Genomic DNA, 15,146 nt, shown 5'->3' with positions numbered 1-15,146 from the left:
ACCTCTTAAAGAAGAAGTTACAGGTTTGTGAGAGCCAGAAATCTTGCTTGTTTGTAGGTGACCAAATACTTATTTTCCACCATAATTTGCAAATAAATTCATAAAAATCCTACAATGTGATTTTCTGGAGAAAAAAAATCTCAATATGTCTGTCATAGTTGACGTGTACCTATGATGAAAATTACAGGCCTCTCTCATCTTTTTAAGTGGGAGAACTTGCACAATTGGTGGCTGACTAAATACTTTTTTTCCCCACTGTATATATATACACATATATACACAGTTGGTCGGAAGTTTACATACACCTTAGCCAAATACATTTAAACTCATTTTTTCACAATTCCTGACATTTAATCGTAGTAAAGATTCCCTGTCTTAGGTCAGTTAGGATCACCACTTTATTTTAAGAATGTGAAATGTCAGAATAATAGTAGAGAGAATGATTTATTTCAGCATTGATTTATTTCATCACATTCCTAGTGGGTCAGATGTGTACATACACTCAATTAGTATTTGGTAACATTGCCTTTAAATTGGGTCAAACGTTTCGGGTAGCCTTCCACAAGCTTCCCACAATAAGTTGGGTGAATTTTGGCCCATTCCTCCTGACAGAGCTGGTGTAACGTAGTCAGGTTTGTAGGCCTCCTTGCTCGCACACGCTTTTTCAGTTCACCCACAACTTTTCTATAGGAATGAGGTCAGGGCTTTGTGATGGCCACTCCAATACCTTGACTTTGTTGTCCTTAAGCCATTTTGCCACAACTTTGGAAGTATGCTTGGGGTCATTGTCCATTTGGAAGACCCATTTGCGACCAAGCTTTAACTTCCTGACTGATGTCTTGAGATGTTGCTTCAATATATCCACATAATTTTCCTTCCTCGTGATGCCATCTATTTTGTGAAGTGCACCAGTCCCTCATGCAGCAAAGCACCCCCACAGCATGATGCTGCCACCCCCGTGCTTCACGTTTGGGATGGTGTTCTTCGGCTTGCAAGCTACCCCCTTTTTCCTCCAAACATAACGATGGTCATTATGGCCAAACAGTTATATTTTTGTTTCATCAGACCAGAGGACATTTCTCCAAAAAGTACGATCTTTGTCCCCATGTGCAGTTGCAAACCGTAGTCTGGCTTTTTTATGGCGGTTTTGGAGCAGTGGCTTCTTCCTTGCTGAGCGGTCTTTCAGGTTATGTCGATATAGAACTCGTTTTACTGTGGATATAGATACTTTTGTACCTGTTTCCTCCAGCATCTTCACAAAGTCCTTTGCTGTTGTTCTGGGATTGATTTGCACTTTTCGCACCAAAGTACGTTCATCTCTAGAAGACAGAACGCGTCTCCTTCCTGAGCGGTATGACGGCTGCGTGGTCCCATGGTGTTTATACTTGCGTACTATTGTTTGTACAGATGAACGTGGTACCTTCAGGCGTTTGGAAAAATCTCCCAAGGATGAACCAGACTTGTGGAGATCTACCATTTTTTTTTTTGAGGTCTTGGTTGATTTATTTTGATTTTCCCATGATGTCAAGCAAAGAGGCACTGAGTTTGAAGGTAGGCCTTGAAATACATCCATAGGTACACCTCCAATTGATTCAAATGATGTCAATTAGCCTATCAGAAGCTTCTAAACCATGACATAATTTTCTGGAATTTTCCAAGCTGTTTAAAGGCACAGTCAACTTAGTGTATGTAAAGTGAATTATAAGTGAAATAATCTGTCTGTAAAGAATTGTTGGAAAAATTACTTTTGTCATGCACAAAGTAGATGTCCTAACTGACTTGCCAAAACTATAGTTTGTTAACAAGAAATTTGTGGAGTGGTTGAAAAACAAGTTTTAATTACTCCAACCTAAGTGTATGTAAACTTCCGACTTCAACTGTATATATACACTACCAGTCAAAAGTTTGGACAAATCTACTCATTCAAGGGTTTTTCTTTATTTTTACTATTTTTTACATTGTAGAATAAAAGTGAAGACATCAAAACATCAAAACTATGTAATAACACATATGGAATCATGTAGTAACCAAAAAAGTGTTAAACAAATCAAAATATATTTTATATTTGAGATTCTTCAAATAGCCACCCTTTGCCTTGATGACAGCTTTGCACACTCTTGGCATTCTCTACCAGCTTCATGAGGTAGTCACCTGGAATGCATTTCAATTAACAGGTTTGCCTTTTTAAAAGTTAATTTGTGGAATTTCTTTCCTTCGTAATGCGTTTGAGCCAATCAGTTGTGTTGTGACAAGGTAGGGGGGGTATACAGAAGATAGCCCTATTTGGTAAAAGACCAAGTCCATATTATGGCAAAAACAGCTCAAATAAGCAAAGAGAAACGACAGTCCATCATTACATTAAGACATGAAGGTCAGTCAATACGAACAATTTCAAGAACTTTGAAAGTTTCTTCAAGTGCAGTTGCAAAAACCATCAAGTGTTATGATGAAACTGGCTCTCATGAGGACCGCCACAGAAATGGAAGACCCAGAGTTACCTCTGCTGCAGAGGATAAGTTCATTAGAGTTACCAGCCTCAGAAATTGCAGCCCAAATAAATGCTTCACAGAGTTCAAGTCACAGACACATCTCAACATCAACTGTTCAGAAGGGACAGTGTTAATCAGGCCTTCATGGTTGAATTGCTGCAAAAATATCACTACTAAAGGACACCAATATGAAGAAGAGACCTGTTTGGGCCAAGAAACATGAGCAATGGTCATTAAACCGGTGGAAATGTGTCCTTTGGTCTGGAGTCCAAATTGGACATTTGTCTGATTTATTTAGAATTCAAGGTACACTTAACCAGCATGGCTACCACAGCATTCTGCAGCGATACGCCATCCCATCTGGTTTGGGCTTAGTGGGACTATCATTTGTTTTTCAACAGGACAATGACCCAACACACCTCCAGGCTGTGTAAGGGCTATTTTACCAAGAAGGAGAGTGATGCATCAGATGACCTGGCCTCCACAATCCCCCGATCTCAACCCAATTGAGATGGTTTGGGATTAGTCGGATGGCAGAGTGAAGGAAAATCAGCCAACAAGTGCTCAGCGTATGTTGGAACTCAAGACTGTTGGAAAAGCATTCCAGGTGAAGCTGGTTGAGAGAATGCCAAGAGTGTGCAAAGCCAGAAATCTCAAATTTGGACTCATTCCCACCAGTCTAATGTCCATTGCTCGTGTTTCTTGGCCCAAGCAAGTCTCTTCTTCATATTGGTTCCTTCGGAAAGTGTTCAGACCCCTTGACTTTTTCCAAATTTTGTTAGGTTACAGCCTTTTTCTAAAATTTATTACATTGTTTTTTCCCTACACACAATACCCCATAATGACAAAGCAAAAACTGTATTTTATAAATTTTTATAATTTGTTAAAATTACAAAACTGAAATATTACATTTACATAAGTATTCAGACCCTTTACTCAGTACTATGTTGAAGTACCTTTGGCAGCGATTACAGCCTAGAGTCTTCTTGGGTATGACGCTACAATCTTGGCACACCTAAACGATATTATAACCGCGATCAATAAAAGACAGTACTGTGCAGCAGTCTTCATCGACCTGGCCAAGGCTTTCGACTCTGTCAATCACCGCATTCTTATTGGCAGACTATATAGCCTTGGTTTCTCAAATGACTGCCTCGCCTGGTTCACCAACTACTTCTCAGATAGAGTTCAATGTGTCAAATTGGAGGGCCTGTTGTCTGGACCTCTGGTGGTCTCTATGGGGGTGCCACAGGGTTCAATTCTCGGGCTGACACTATTCTCTGTGTATATCAATGATGTCGTTCTTGCTGCTGGTGACTCTCAGATCCACCTCCACGCAGACGACACCATTTTGTATACATCTGGCCCTTCATTGGACACTGTGTTAACAAACCTCCAAATGAGCTTCAATGCCATACAACACTCCTTCCGTAGCCTCCAACTGCTCTTAAACGCTAGTAAAACTAAATGCATGCTGTTCAATCGAACGCTGCTTGCACCCGCCGCCCGACTAGAATCACTACTCTCAGTGGGTCTGACTTAGAATATGTGGACAACTACAAATACCTAGGAGTCTGGTTAGACCTTAACTCTCCTTCCAGACTCACATTAAGCATCTCCAATCCAAAGTTAAATCTAGAATCGGCTTCCTATTTTGCAACAAAGCCTCCTTCACTCATGCTGCCAAACATGCCCTCGTAAAACTGACTATCCTACCGATCCTTGACTTCGGCAATGTCATTTACAAAATAGCCTCCAACACTCTACTCAGCAAATTGGATGTAGTCTATCACAGTGCCATCCGTTTTGTCACCAAAGCCCCATATACTACCCACCACTGTGACCTGTACGCTCTTGTTGGCTGGTCCTCACTACATATTCGTCACCAAACCCACTGGCTCCAGGCCATCTATAAATCACTGCTAGGCAAATCCCCACCTTTCTTAGCTCATTGGTCACCATAGCAACACCCACCCATAGTATGCGCTCCAGCAGGTATATCTCACTGGTCATCCCCAAAGCCAACACCTCCTTTGGCCGCCATTCCTTCCAGTTCTCTGCTGCCAATGACTGGAACTAACTACAAAAATCTCTGAAGCTGGAGACTTATCTCCCTCACTAACTTTAAGCATCAGTTGTCAGAGCAGCTTACCGATCACTGTGCCTGTACACAGCCCATCTGTAATTAGCCCACCCAACTACCTCATCCCCATATTGTTATTTATTTTGCTAATTTGCACCCCAGTATCTCTATTTGCACATCATCTTCTGCACATCTATCACTCCAGTGTTAATACTAAATTGTAATTATTTTGCACTATGGCCTATTTATTTATTGCCCTACCTCCATAACTTACTACGTTTGCACACACTGTATATAGATTTTCTATTGTGTTATTGGCTGTATGTTTTGTTTATCCCATGTGTAACTCTGTGTTGTTGTTGTTTTTATCGCACTGCTTTGCTTTATCTTGGCCACGTCGCAGTTGTGAATGAGAACTTGTTCTCAACTGGCTTACCTGGTTAAATAAAGGTGAAATAGAAATAAATAAAAATGTGGGGAGTTTCTCCCATTCTTCTCTGCAGATCCTCTCAAGCTCTGTTTGGTTGTTTGGGGAGCGTTGCTGCACAGCTATTTTCAGGTGTCTCCAGAGATGTTCCATTGGGTTCAAGTCAGGGCTCTGGCTGGGCCACTCAAGGACATTCAGAGACTTGTCCCGAAGCCACTCCTGCGTTGTCTTGACTGTGTGCTTAGGGTCGTTGTCCTGTTGGAAGGTGAACCTTCGCACCAGCCTGAGGTCCTGAGTGCTCTGGAGCAGGTTTTCATCAAGGATCTCTCTGTACTTTGCTCCGTACATCTTTGCCTCGATCCTGACTAGTCTCCCAGTCCCTTCCGCTGAAAAACATCCCCACAGCATGATGCTGCCACCACCATGCTTCACCGTAGGGATGGTGCCAGGTTTCCTCCAGATGTGATGCTTGGCATTCAGGCCAAATAATTCAATCTTGGTTTCATCAGACCAGATAATATTTTTTCTCATGGTCTGAGAGTCTTTAGGTGCCTTTTGGCAAACTCCAAGCGGACTGTCATGTGCCTTTTACTGAGGAGTGGCTTCCGTCTGGCCACTCTACCATAAAGGCCTAATTGGTGGAGTGCTGCAGAGATGGTTGTCCTTCTGGAAGGTTCTCCCACCTCCACAGAGAAACTCTAGAGCTCTGTCAGAGTGACCATCGGGTTCTTGGTCACCTCCCTGACCAAGGCCCTTCTCCCCCGATTGCTTAGTTTGGCCTGGCGGCCAGCTCTAGGAAGAGTCTTGGTGGTTTCAAACTTCTTCCATTTAAGAATGATGGAGGCCACTGTGTTCTTAGGGACCTTCAATGCTGCAGAAATGTTTTGGTACCCTTCCCCAGATCTGTGCCTCGACACAATCCTGTCTCTGAGCTCTTCTGACAATTCCTTCGACCTCATGGCTTGGTTTTTGCTCTGACATGCACTGTCAACTGTGGGACCTTATATAGACGTGTGTGCCTTTCCAAATCATGTCCAATCAATTTAATTTACCACAGGTGGACTCCAGTCAATTTGTAGAAACATGTCAAGGATGATCAATGGAAACAGGATGCACCTGAGCTCAATTTCGAGTCTCATAGCAAAGGGTCTGAATACTTATGTAAATAAGGTATTTCTGTTTTGAATTTTTAACCTGTTTTCGCATTGTCATTATGGGGTATTGTGTGTAGATTGCTGAGGAAATTGTTTTATTTCATTCATTTTAGAATAAGGCTGTAACGCAACAAAATGTGGAAAAAGTCAAGGGGTCTGAATACTTTCCGAAGGCACTGTATGATCACATCTCTCTCTCTTATGTGTGAGAATGCTTTGGAAGAGATTTCCTAAATTAAAATCACTTGTAGCTGATTTGATGTTGTTTCTACAGCCTTTTATGTCTAAAAGGGGGGCTCAGAAAACTCGGGTGGACAAATAAAAAACCCTGCGGGCTGCCAGTTGGGGAACCCTGGCCCATGGTGTCACGCGTCTTCTCGTAACCCCCTGTGGAAAGGCCAAGTACCCCCAGGGATCCTTGTACCCCTGGTTGGGACCCACTTTAAGATATGGCATAGCCTACTTAGGTAAAGTACTTGGACGTGAGGTTGGGTCAGTAGTATTATTAATTACATTCTACAATGTATACTGCCTCAAAGTCCTATAACTCGGGCGGGGGGGGTTAAAAGGTTCAGTTAAATTAAATCACAACTGTACATCATTCTGAACCTAAATCACATCCAATGGGTGAAAAATGGCAGAGGAAAGGGATGTGCAAAAAAAATCTTTATTACTCATGACATAATAATTACACAAATGTGTTGGTGATTGCTACAACTCCAGACCTGGCAGAAGTAAAACAAATGAAAGATGAACAACAGAAGAGTGCACACAATCTTTTGGAGTTTCATTTTACTGTACATAGAAACACCACAGCACAAATGGTGGTGATACAAGTAGCATCGAGAGGTTGGTGGTTTAGCAACAAAACCGACGCGTGCACAACTATGGGGCAAAACAGACTGGGTTGGCTTAGATTGTTGACATGTAAAATATATTTAGTCTCCAATGTTTATTGAAAACATAAATGTGCACAATGAGCACTTGTCTCTCAAATAAAACGTTACAGAATATTAGCATAGATGTGACATCAGTCAAAACGCCTCAAAACAAGACATGGTGTCAATAACTAGATAAAACGAGCTGAAACGAGCCCCCTACGATTCCCCACATGACATGTTCTTGTCATTGTTGCAAGCTATCTGACCGTCCAGAATCACAACACACGGACTTCTGCCCCATTGAAACGTGCGCCGCGTTTTCGTGACATCAGCTAACCCGTCTATAGATAAACACTGACAATTTTGTTTTTTTACAGTCACATTTTCTAGCTAAACATTTTTGTACAATTGGACTGCAAAGACTGCCACAAAACTATCTGCCAGAGATATCATATTATAACTCTGCAACTGTCATTATAACCAATATGCTTGAATGCACTCAAGGTTGCATTCAAGTGATGCATACAAATCTGACAATAAAAGGCTGCGTTTAGACTGGCAGCCCAATTTCTTTTTTTCCCCCACTAATTGGTCTTTTGACCAATCACATCAGATCTTTAACATATCTTTTTCAGAGCTGATCTGATTCTGAAAAATATCTGTGAAAGGATCTGATGTGATTGGTCAAAAGACCAATTAGTGAAAAAAAAGAAATTGGGCTGCCAGTCTAAACACAGCCTAAGTACAATTACCCTTATGCACCATGGACCAATGTACTGTGTAAAGAGATACTCTGTATACCCTGCAGTGGTGAGTAGGACAGGAGACTGGAAATCTGAATTCTCCTAGCCAGTCCATTGGAGTTTTGGACTTCCTGGGATTACATTATGGACTGCAGCTCCCAAATCTTTAAAATAAGATTAAAAAGTGAAAACTTGTATTTTTCCTCTAAAGGGACCAGGCCGAAGGGATTTTTGGAAGCTGTCTTTGCTGCATTTCTCTAGGTGAGATTTCTAGATGGGTTTTAAAGCTGATGTTTCAATGGGATATTTACAATATAACGGGAGTAATCACAACAGCATACATTTACAATACATTAAACAAAAGTTACAGATTAAATACTGTATGCCGTGTTATAACTTATTTTCTCTATGCGTTTTACCATTATGGTTTACCATTGCTGCAATATACCACTTGTTGTTGGTCATGGATGTTATATTAGGGAAAAATATTGTATACTGCATTAACTGCCAACATTGCACATATTCTCTAATACAAACCGACAATAGCAAAAACCTTGTCACACAGTCTTTGACACGTTCGTTTCTTTAGAGCATTTGTTACTTTTACTAATACTGACCAAATAGTGGCTTTAACATTAAACAGAATAAAATTGTGAGCGGTTAGCAAATATATAGAGTATGGCAACATGATCAGCCTGAAGGCACTTTATGATGCTTCTTTGTTTTCTATTGAAGATCAGAATTTAGTGTAAAGCACTGCCTCTATTCTACTCCTCAAGCTAATCATACAGTCTGATGATGTTCTGAACATGTCAGGTATTGTTAGGGCCAGGAGTTTTCCTGATCTGGACAAACTCATCAGGTTGTGTGGTCAAGAAAAACTCCTGGCCCTAACTTTATGAAGACCTGTATTCCTTGTTTCTAACAAGTCTTGATTCAGCATTATGAATAATGTTATATGAGGCGGTTCAAAATAGTGATTGAACCATCACTATACACCAGTGCTTCTCAACTCCAGTCCTCCAATACCACCAACAGCAAAAAAATATGTTGTGGCCCTAGAAAAGCACACTGATTCCACTTGTTAACTAATCATCAAGCCCTCAATGAGTTGAATCAGGTGAGTTTGTCGGGGCCAACAACAAAATTGTGTGCTGTTTGGGGTACTGGAGGACTGGAGTTGGGAAACACCGCTATACACTACTCCTAGGCCAGTGTAACCTAATGCTATAAACCCAATGATAGCACTGTGGGTTTATCAAGGAATGATTGTCTATGAACTGACTGACACAAATCAAACATAGTTAGTTGCCTATTAATAAAGACAACAACAAAAATGTAATGCTCCTGTAAGTCGCTCTGGATAAGAGCGTCTGCTAAATGACTAAAATGTAAATGTAATGATGCTTTCAGGGGCATCACAGCTTACTGCATTTCACTTTCAAAGCTAACACTTCACTGAACAAAACAGCTCAAACTAGTCTCTACAAATATTCACTTATACATCATGCTCGATGTTTGGTCATTCAAGGACCAAATATGAATGGCTATTGGGGGCAGCTTTTAGTTTTATAATATATAATTCAGTTCAGCTTTGAATTAAGCTAATTGAGCATCGGGATGTGAGAGACAATTGAAATGTGGTCGTTATTGCACTCTACTCTAAGTCTGTCATAGGGCAAGGTGCACTCCTGGACTGTCCAAGGTGTGAGTCTACTGTGGAGCACAACCACCAAATGGGGTTACCAAAGACATGGGGAGGGTAAAAAGGTCCTTCCAAGTGTACACGTTCCCACCCTCCTCCTAGTGGCCTACAATTGCATTGCTACAGTTCTGCTGTGCATATCATAGAACTAGATTCAATGTGGACTAATAGATTGCACTTCCTGAATGATAAAGCATAACTGTTATACCCTCCAGGGCCTTTAGAGAGTTTGAGAGATAGAAAGAGCGAGAGAGGAGGATAAGTGAAAAGTAAGCGATGGAGTGAGTAAACAAGTGTCCTATGTGGTCTTGACCAGGTCGTAGACATGGATGTGAAAGTCATCGTCGTATTTGATGTAGTATACGGAGGGCTTGGCAGGGACTTGGTAGATCACTAGGCCTGTTCGCTTCACACCTTTGTCAGTAACATATTCCACCTGCTTACCCACAAGGCTCTCAGTCTCCTCGCCTGGCTTTCGGTCGGCCGGAAGCAAGTGCTTATTTTCTAGAGGGAAAAACAATGAATAACGTCAATGCTAAGGTTCTTGAAATCTGCTTAGGGGAATTATCAAAATATGTTATCTTAACCAACATGCTTATGCTTGCATGTATAAATATAGAAAATATTTGTAATTTCTACAAGAACAAACACAGCAAATATTATAACCGCGATCGATAATAGGCAGTACTGTGCAGCCGTCTTCATCGACCTGGCCAAGGCTTTCGACTCTGTCAACCACCGCATTCTTATTGGCAGACTAAATAGCCTTGGATTCTCAAATGACTGCCTCGCCTGGTTCACCAACTACTTCTCAGATAGAGTTCAATGTGTCAAATCGGAGGGCCTGTTGTCTGGACCTATGGCAGTCTCTATGGGGGTACCACAGGGTTCAATTCTTGGGCCGACTCTTTTCTCCGTGTATATCAATGATGTCGCTCTTGCTGCTGGTGACTCTCAGAACCACCTCCACGCAGATGACACCATTTTGTATACATCTGGCCCTTCATTGGACACTGTGTTAACAAACCTCCAAACGAGCTTCAATGCCATACAACACTCCTTCAGTAGCCTCCAACTGCTCTTAAACACTAGCAAAACTAAATGCATGCTCTTCAATCGAACGCTGCTGGCACCCGCCCACCCGACTAGAATCACTACTCTCGACGGGTCTGACCTAGAGTATGTGGACAAATACCTAGGTGTCTGGTTAGACTGTAAACTCTCCTTCCAGAATCACATTAAGCATGTCCAATCCAAAGTTAAATCTAGAATCGGCTTCCTATTTCGCAACAAAGCCTCCTTCAATCATGCTGCCAAACATGCCCTCGTAAAACTGACAATCCTACCGATCCTTGACTTCGGCGATGTCATTTACAAAATAGCCTTCAACACTCTACTCAGCAAATTGGATGTAGTCTATCACAGTGCCATCCGTTTTGTCACCAAAGCCCCATATACTACCCACCACTGTGACCTGTACGCTCTTGTTGGCTGGTCCTCACTACATATTCGTCGCCAAACCCACTGGCTCCAGGCCATCTATAAATCACTGCTAGGCAAATCCCCGCCTTATCTTAGCTCATTGGTCACCATAGGAACACCCATCCGTAGTATGCGCTCCAGCAGGTATATCTCACTGGTCATCCCCAAAGCCAACACCTCCTTTGGCCACCATTCCTTCCAGTTCTCTGCTGCCAATGACTGGAACGAATTGCAAAAATCTCTGAAGCTGGAGACTCTTATGTCCCTCACTAACTTTAAGTATCAGTTGTCAGAGCACCTTACCAATCACTGCACCTGTACACAGCCCATCTGAAATTAGCCCACCCAACTACCTCATCCCCATATTGTTATTTATTTTGCTCATTTGCACCCCAGTATCTCTATTTGCACATCATCTCTTGCACATCTATCATTCCAGTGTTAATACTAATTGCAATTATTTTGCACTATGGCCTATTTATTGCCTTACCTCCATAACTTGCTACATTTGCACACACTGTATATATATTTTCTGTTGTATTTTTGACTTTATGTTTTGTTTTACCCCATATGTAACTCTGTGTTGTTGTTTTTATTGCACTGCTTTGCTTTATCTTGGCCAGGTCGCAGTTGTAAATGAGAACTTGTTCTCAACTGACTTACCTGGTTAAATAAAAAATTAAATAAAAAATACTGTAAAGTAACACTCCTAAAGCCACCATCTTATAATTGGTGTGTAAAGAATAAACAATTTCTACTCTATAATCACCCTCTCTCCAGTTCTCTGTAGGGAGAAGTATCTTAACACTCTGCTGCAGGTGCAGATGATACCGAAGCTGAGAAATTGTCAATACCTGCTTCAGGTAAGATCCTGAGATCTCCCTCGGCGTAGTCGTCCCACAGCTGGTACATGTATAGCACGGGGTCCTTCTCATAGGTGATGTAATACCAGTTAGTCATGATGGGAGCCCTGGAGAGGACCATGCCTCGCCACTCATTCTTCTCTCCATCCTCCTTCTCAAAAAGGTGCTCCACCGCTTTGCCTACCAACTCCTCTGCCCCGTGAGGAACCTTGATCTTGTTGTTGACTGTGGAAGCAGATAACGGTCGTCAAGGCAGAGACCAACATTGCATAACCACTGTGTCCCTGCTGTCTGATCATGCAGTAGCAGACATAAAATAACAACACGTTGTAACCTGTGCAAACCAAATTACGAAGTTTTTGCACTCCTCAGAGCAGAGGATATGAAGCCTGATCTAAAAAGGAACCCATCACATTCACAACACTCACCAAGTTTCTCTGGGAGGACCTGTAGATTAGACACCCTTTCGTCCTTGAATAGCTCGATGCCGTAGACGCAGTCAAACCCGTCGTACTTGACCATGAATAGTGAGGGGTTGACACTGAGACGGTCCAGGACGGTGCCTTTCCATTTGCTCTGGTTGCCCTTCTCCCTCCAGTTGTGTTGTATTCTCACTCCCAGGAGACTGTTGGGGTCAGGGGTCATCACTGTGGTGTCACTCAGCTCCCCGCTACTCCGCTTTCTGGGGACACAATTTATGTATGTCATAGTTGGATATGCAAACTCATGGGATAATTTTACAAGGAAGTGGGCCATATTTTACATACTTGTTATTATGAGAGTTAAACAATTCATATTTGCTCATAAGTGTAGCCTAAGTGTAGCTTACCCTGACAGTCTGGAAAGAGGAAAATCCCAAAGTGTGCATGTTATGATAACATAATTACAGAAAACAACATGTTTATACATACCTGCCCCTTTTCTTGGACATGCCTCAACAAATTCAAATACTGCTGAGGGAAGAAACAGATAGAAATGCTCAGAGATTGTGAGAAAAACTGCCATTTTCAGAAAAAGAATGCTAGTCTTAGAAAGAGACTGAGCTGTTATGTATACAGCAGTGGTTGAGACAGACAACCAGAGCAGCCAATGGCTTAGCATGTCTGAATAACTTCCTGGTTATTTCCTTGTATGCATTGCATCCATGGAGGTCACTGCAACCAATGCAGAACAGAACTGCCGCAGTTATACATCTATACCCCATATTTCATAATCTATAATAATTTTTTTGAAGATACACAACCGGGATCAGGAAAAACAAACTCATAGACTGCAAGTTGGCTGTGAGAGATCAAGAGAAGTGCTATTCAACTTCAAGAAAAATACGTCAGCCAACACCACCGTATCAGACACACATGCATAAATGACAGGAGTGTAGCCAATTTAAATTCGCCGCAACGATTGTATCAATAATGTAACATCGTCAATGTTACAATGTGACCCAGTGCTAGCCTATCGCACACACTGCTGATGAGATATAGACAATGCGCGCCACAAGCACTGTTTGATCGTAATAGGTTATCAATAATTATTGTATTTATGTCAACTCCACAATATGCTGTTGTTCGGCGCACAAGCAAATGTAAATCTGGGTTAATGTCCACGATAAATAATCTATATAACAATGGATTCTCTCCCCAAAATATCAAATTACCTGTACACGAATTTCATGCCAAAACGATTCAATTCTTACAGCAGACAGACGCACACTACCGCCCATGCAAACCTTGCGAAACCTATGGAAAATGGGAGGATACTTCCGTGGGAAAAAAATAACTACAGCCCCCACAGAACCTCGAAGAGCGATGACCGTTGAGAGGTAGGTGAAAGTGAGCGCAATGAACAATGGGAATTGCTGTCATTGTGGTGGTGACCTCAGGTTTCGTTTAGGGTCGTTCTACGAAAATAGTGGCTTTTTGACCAACCAACTTAAAAAATGTAATTATAATTTTTTTTGTAACCAAAATTTATAGTGAGGTAATAGTTAACCCCTTAACATTATAAATCAACATAAATTACATCTTAATGTATTTTGATATTTTTACTACATAAAAAAAAAATGCTTGTGCCGCCTTTTTGTCACTGGTGTTACTGTTATCTATATTTGATGACAAATATTTTACATAACAATGGCTTACATGGGTTTCCACCTTCAACAGTTAACACCTTCTCACCAAGCAACTGTTCTGATTATGTAGAGGTTGTTGATTCTGCTCTTCACAAGTCCTCACTGCCAGCCCTAGCTATGGAAACACAATTTTCCTAGTTCAACATCAGGATTTATTCACTAGTGTAACACTGGTGTTACAGTCGAAAAGCAGCATAAATAATACGACTATTCTATTAACACCAGCAGGAATAATAACACCGGTGACAAATCTGAAGACATGATGACATAGCTAAGATGGCAGCCAAAGTAGCTCAAACCACACTTCTTAAAATTTTAAATAATTACTTAATCATGTGATTTGATCAATTATTTGAATCACATTTATTTTCCCCTTACTATAAACTGTGTAACACCAGTGACACATCTTAAGGCCTCACAGGAAATTGCCAAATTAATCATCAAATGAACAGCTTCTACCCCCAAGCCATAAGACTGCTAAAACAAGACTGCTAAATAGCTAATGAAATGACTACCCGCTGCTGAAACTGTCTATTTTCTAGCCTGTTGCCTATTCACTTTAACCCTGCTATTTCCATGACATAGAGTGACCAGGTGAATCCAGGGGAAAGGTATGATCCCCTGTTAAATCCACTTCAATCAGTTTAAAGATGGATTATGTATATGTTACATTCATAGGGCAAGACAAAAGATTGCCTTTGAACGGGGTATGGTAGTAGGTGCCAGGCACACTGGTTTGAGTGTGTCAAGAACTGCAACGCTGCTGGTTTTTTCACGCTCAACTGTTTCACTACATATTAGTCGCCAAACCCACTGGCTCCAGGCCATCTATAAATCACTGCTAGGCAAATCTCCGCCTTATCTTAGCTCATTGGTCACCATAGCAACACCCACCCGTAGTATGTGCTCCAGCAGGTATATCTCACTGGTCATCCCCAAAGCCAACACCTCCTTTGGCCGCCATTCCTTCCAGTTCTCTGCTGCCAATGACTGGAACGAACTGCACAAATCTCTGAAGCTGGAGACTCTTATCTCCCTCACTTACTTTAAGCATCAGTTGTCAGAGCACCTTACCGATCACTGCACCTGTACACAGCCCTTCTGAAATTAGCCCACTCAACTACCTCATCCCCATATTGTTATTTATTTTGCTAATTTGCACCCCAGTATCTCTATTTGCACATCATCTCT

The 15,146-nt window shown here is 41.6% G+C and overlaps 1 protein-coding gene across 2 annotated transcripts; it reads right to left on the bottom strand.

Moving 5' to 3' along the window:
* Positions 1 to 8,504: 8,504 nt before the first annotated feature.
* Positions 8,505 to 13,580, bottom strand: LOC121540374 (spindlin-Z). 2 transcript variants are annotated; one of them, XM_041849217.2, is made up of 5 exons: positions 13,482 to 13,580; positions 12,739 to 12,777; positions 12,256 to 12,509; positions 11,819 to 12,052; positions 8,505 to 9,986 (listed from the first exon to the last, which is right to left on the bottom strand). In XM_041849217.2, exons 2-5 carry the CDS (start codon positions 12,756 to 12,758, stop codon positions 9,781 to 9,783), a joined length of 714 nt encoding a protein of 237 aa, XP_041705151.1. In that variant the 5' UTR covers positions 12,759 to 12,777; positions 13,482 to 13,580; the 3' UTR covers positions 8,505 to 9,780. The 2 variants fall into 2 exon arrangements, with proteins under 2 accessions (XP_041705151.1, XP_041705149.1); XM_041849215.2 differs by having other exon boundaries at positions 12,739 to 12,780; positions 13,482 to 13,575.
* Positions 13,581 to 15,146: the final 1,566 nt, after the last annotated feature.

This window comes from Coregonus clupeaformis, chromosome 26 (genome assembly GCF_020615455.1).
Source record: "Coregonus clupeaformis isolate EN_2021a chromosome 26, ASM2061545v1, whole genome shotgun sequence".
NCBI classification, from domain to species: domain Eukaryota; kingdom Metazoa; phylum Chordata; class Actinopteri; order Salmoniformes; family Salmonidae; genus Coregonus; species Coregonus clupeaformis.
This window is presented reverse-complemented; position numbering and strand designations above follow the sequence as displayed.

What these genes read in the sequence shown, in the direction of transcription:
- LOC121540374 (XM_041849217.2), bottom strand. Translation starts at nt 12,758, where the DNA reads ATGTCCAAGAAAAGGGGCAG. An exon ending in GGTCCTCCCAGAGAAACTTG is followed by an intron (nt 12,053 to 12,255) that starts GTGAGTGTTGTG and finishes CTGCTTCCACAG; the next exon opens with TCAACAACAAGATCAAGGTT. An exon ending in CAGGATCTTACCTGAAGCAG is followed by an intron (nt 9,987 to 11,818) that starts GTATTGACAATT and finishes TTTTCCCTCTAG; the next exon opens with AAAATAAGCACTTGCTTCCG.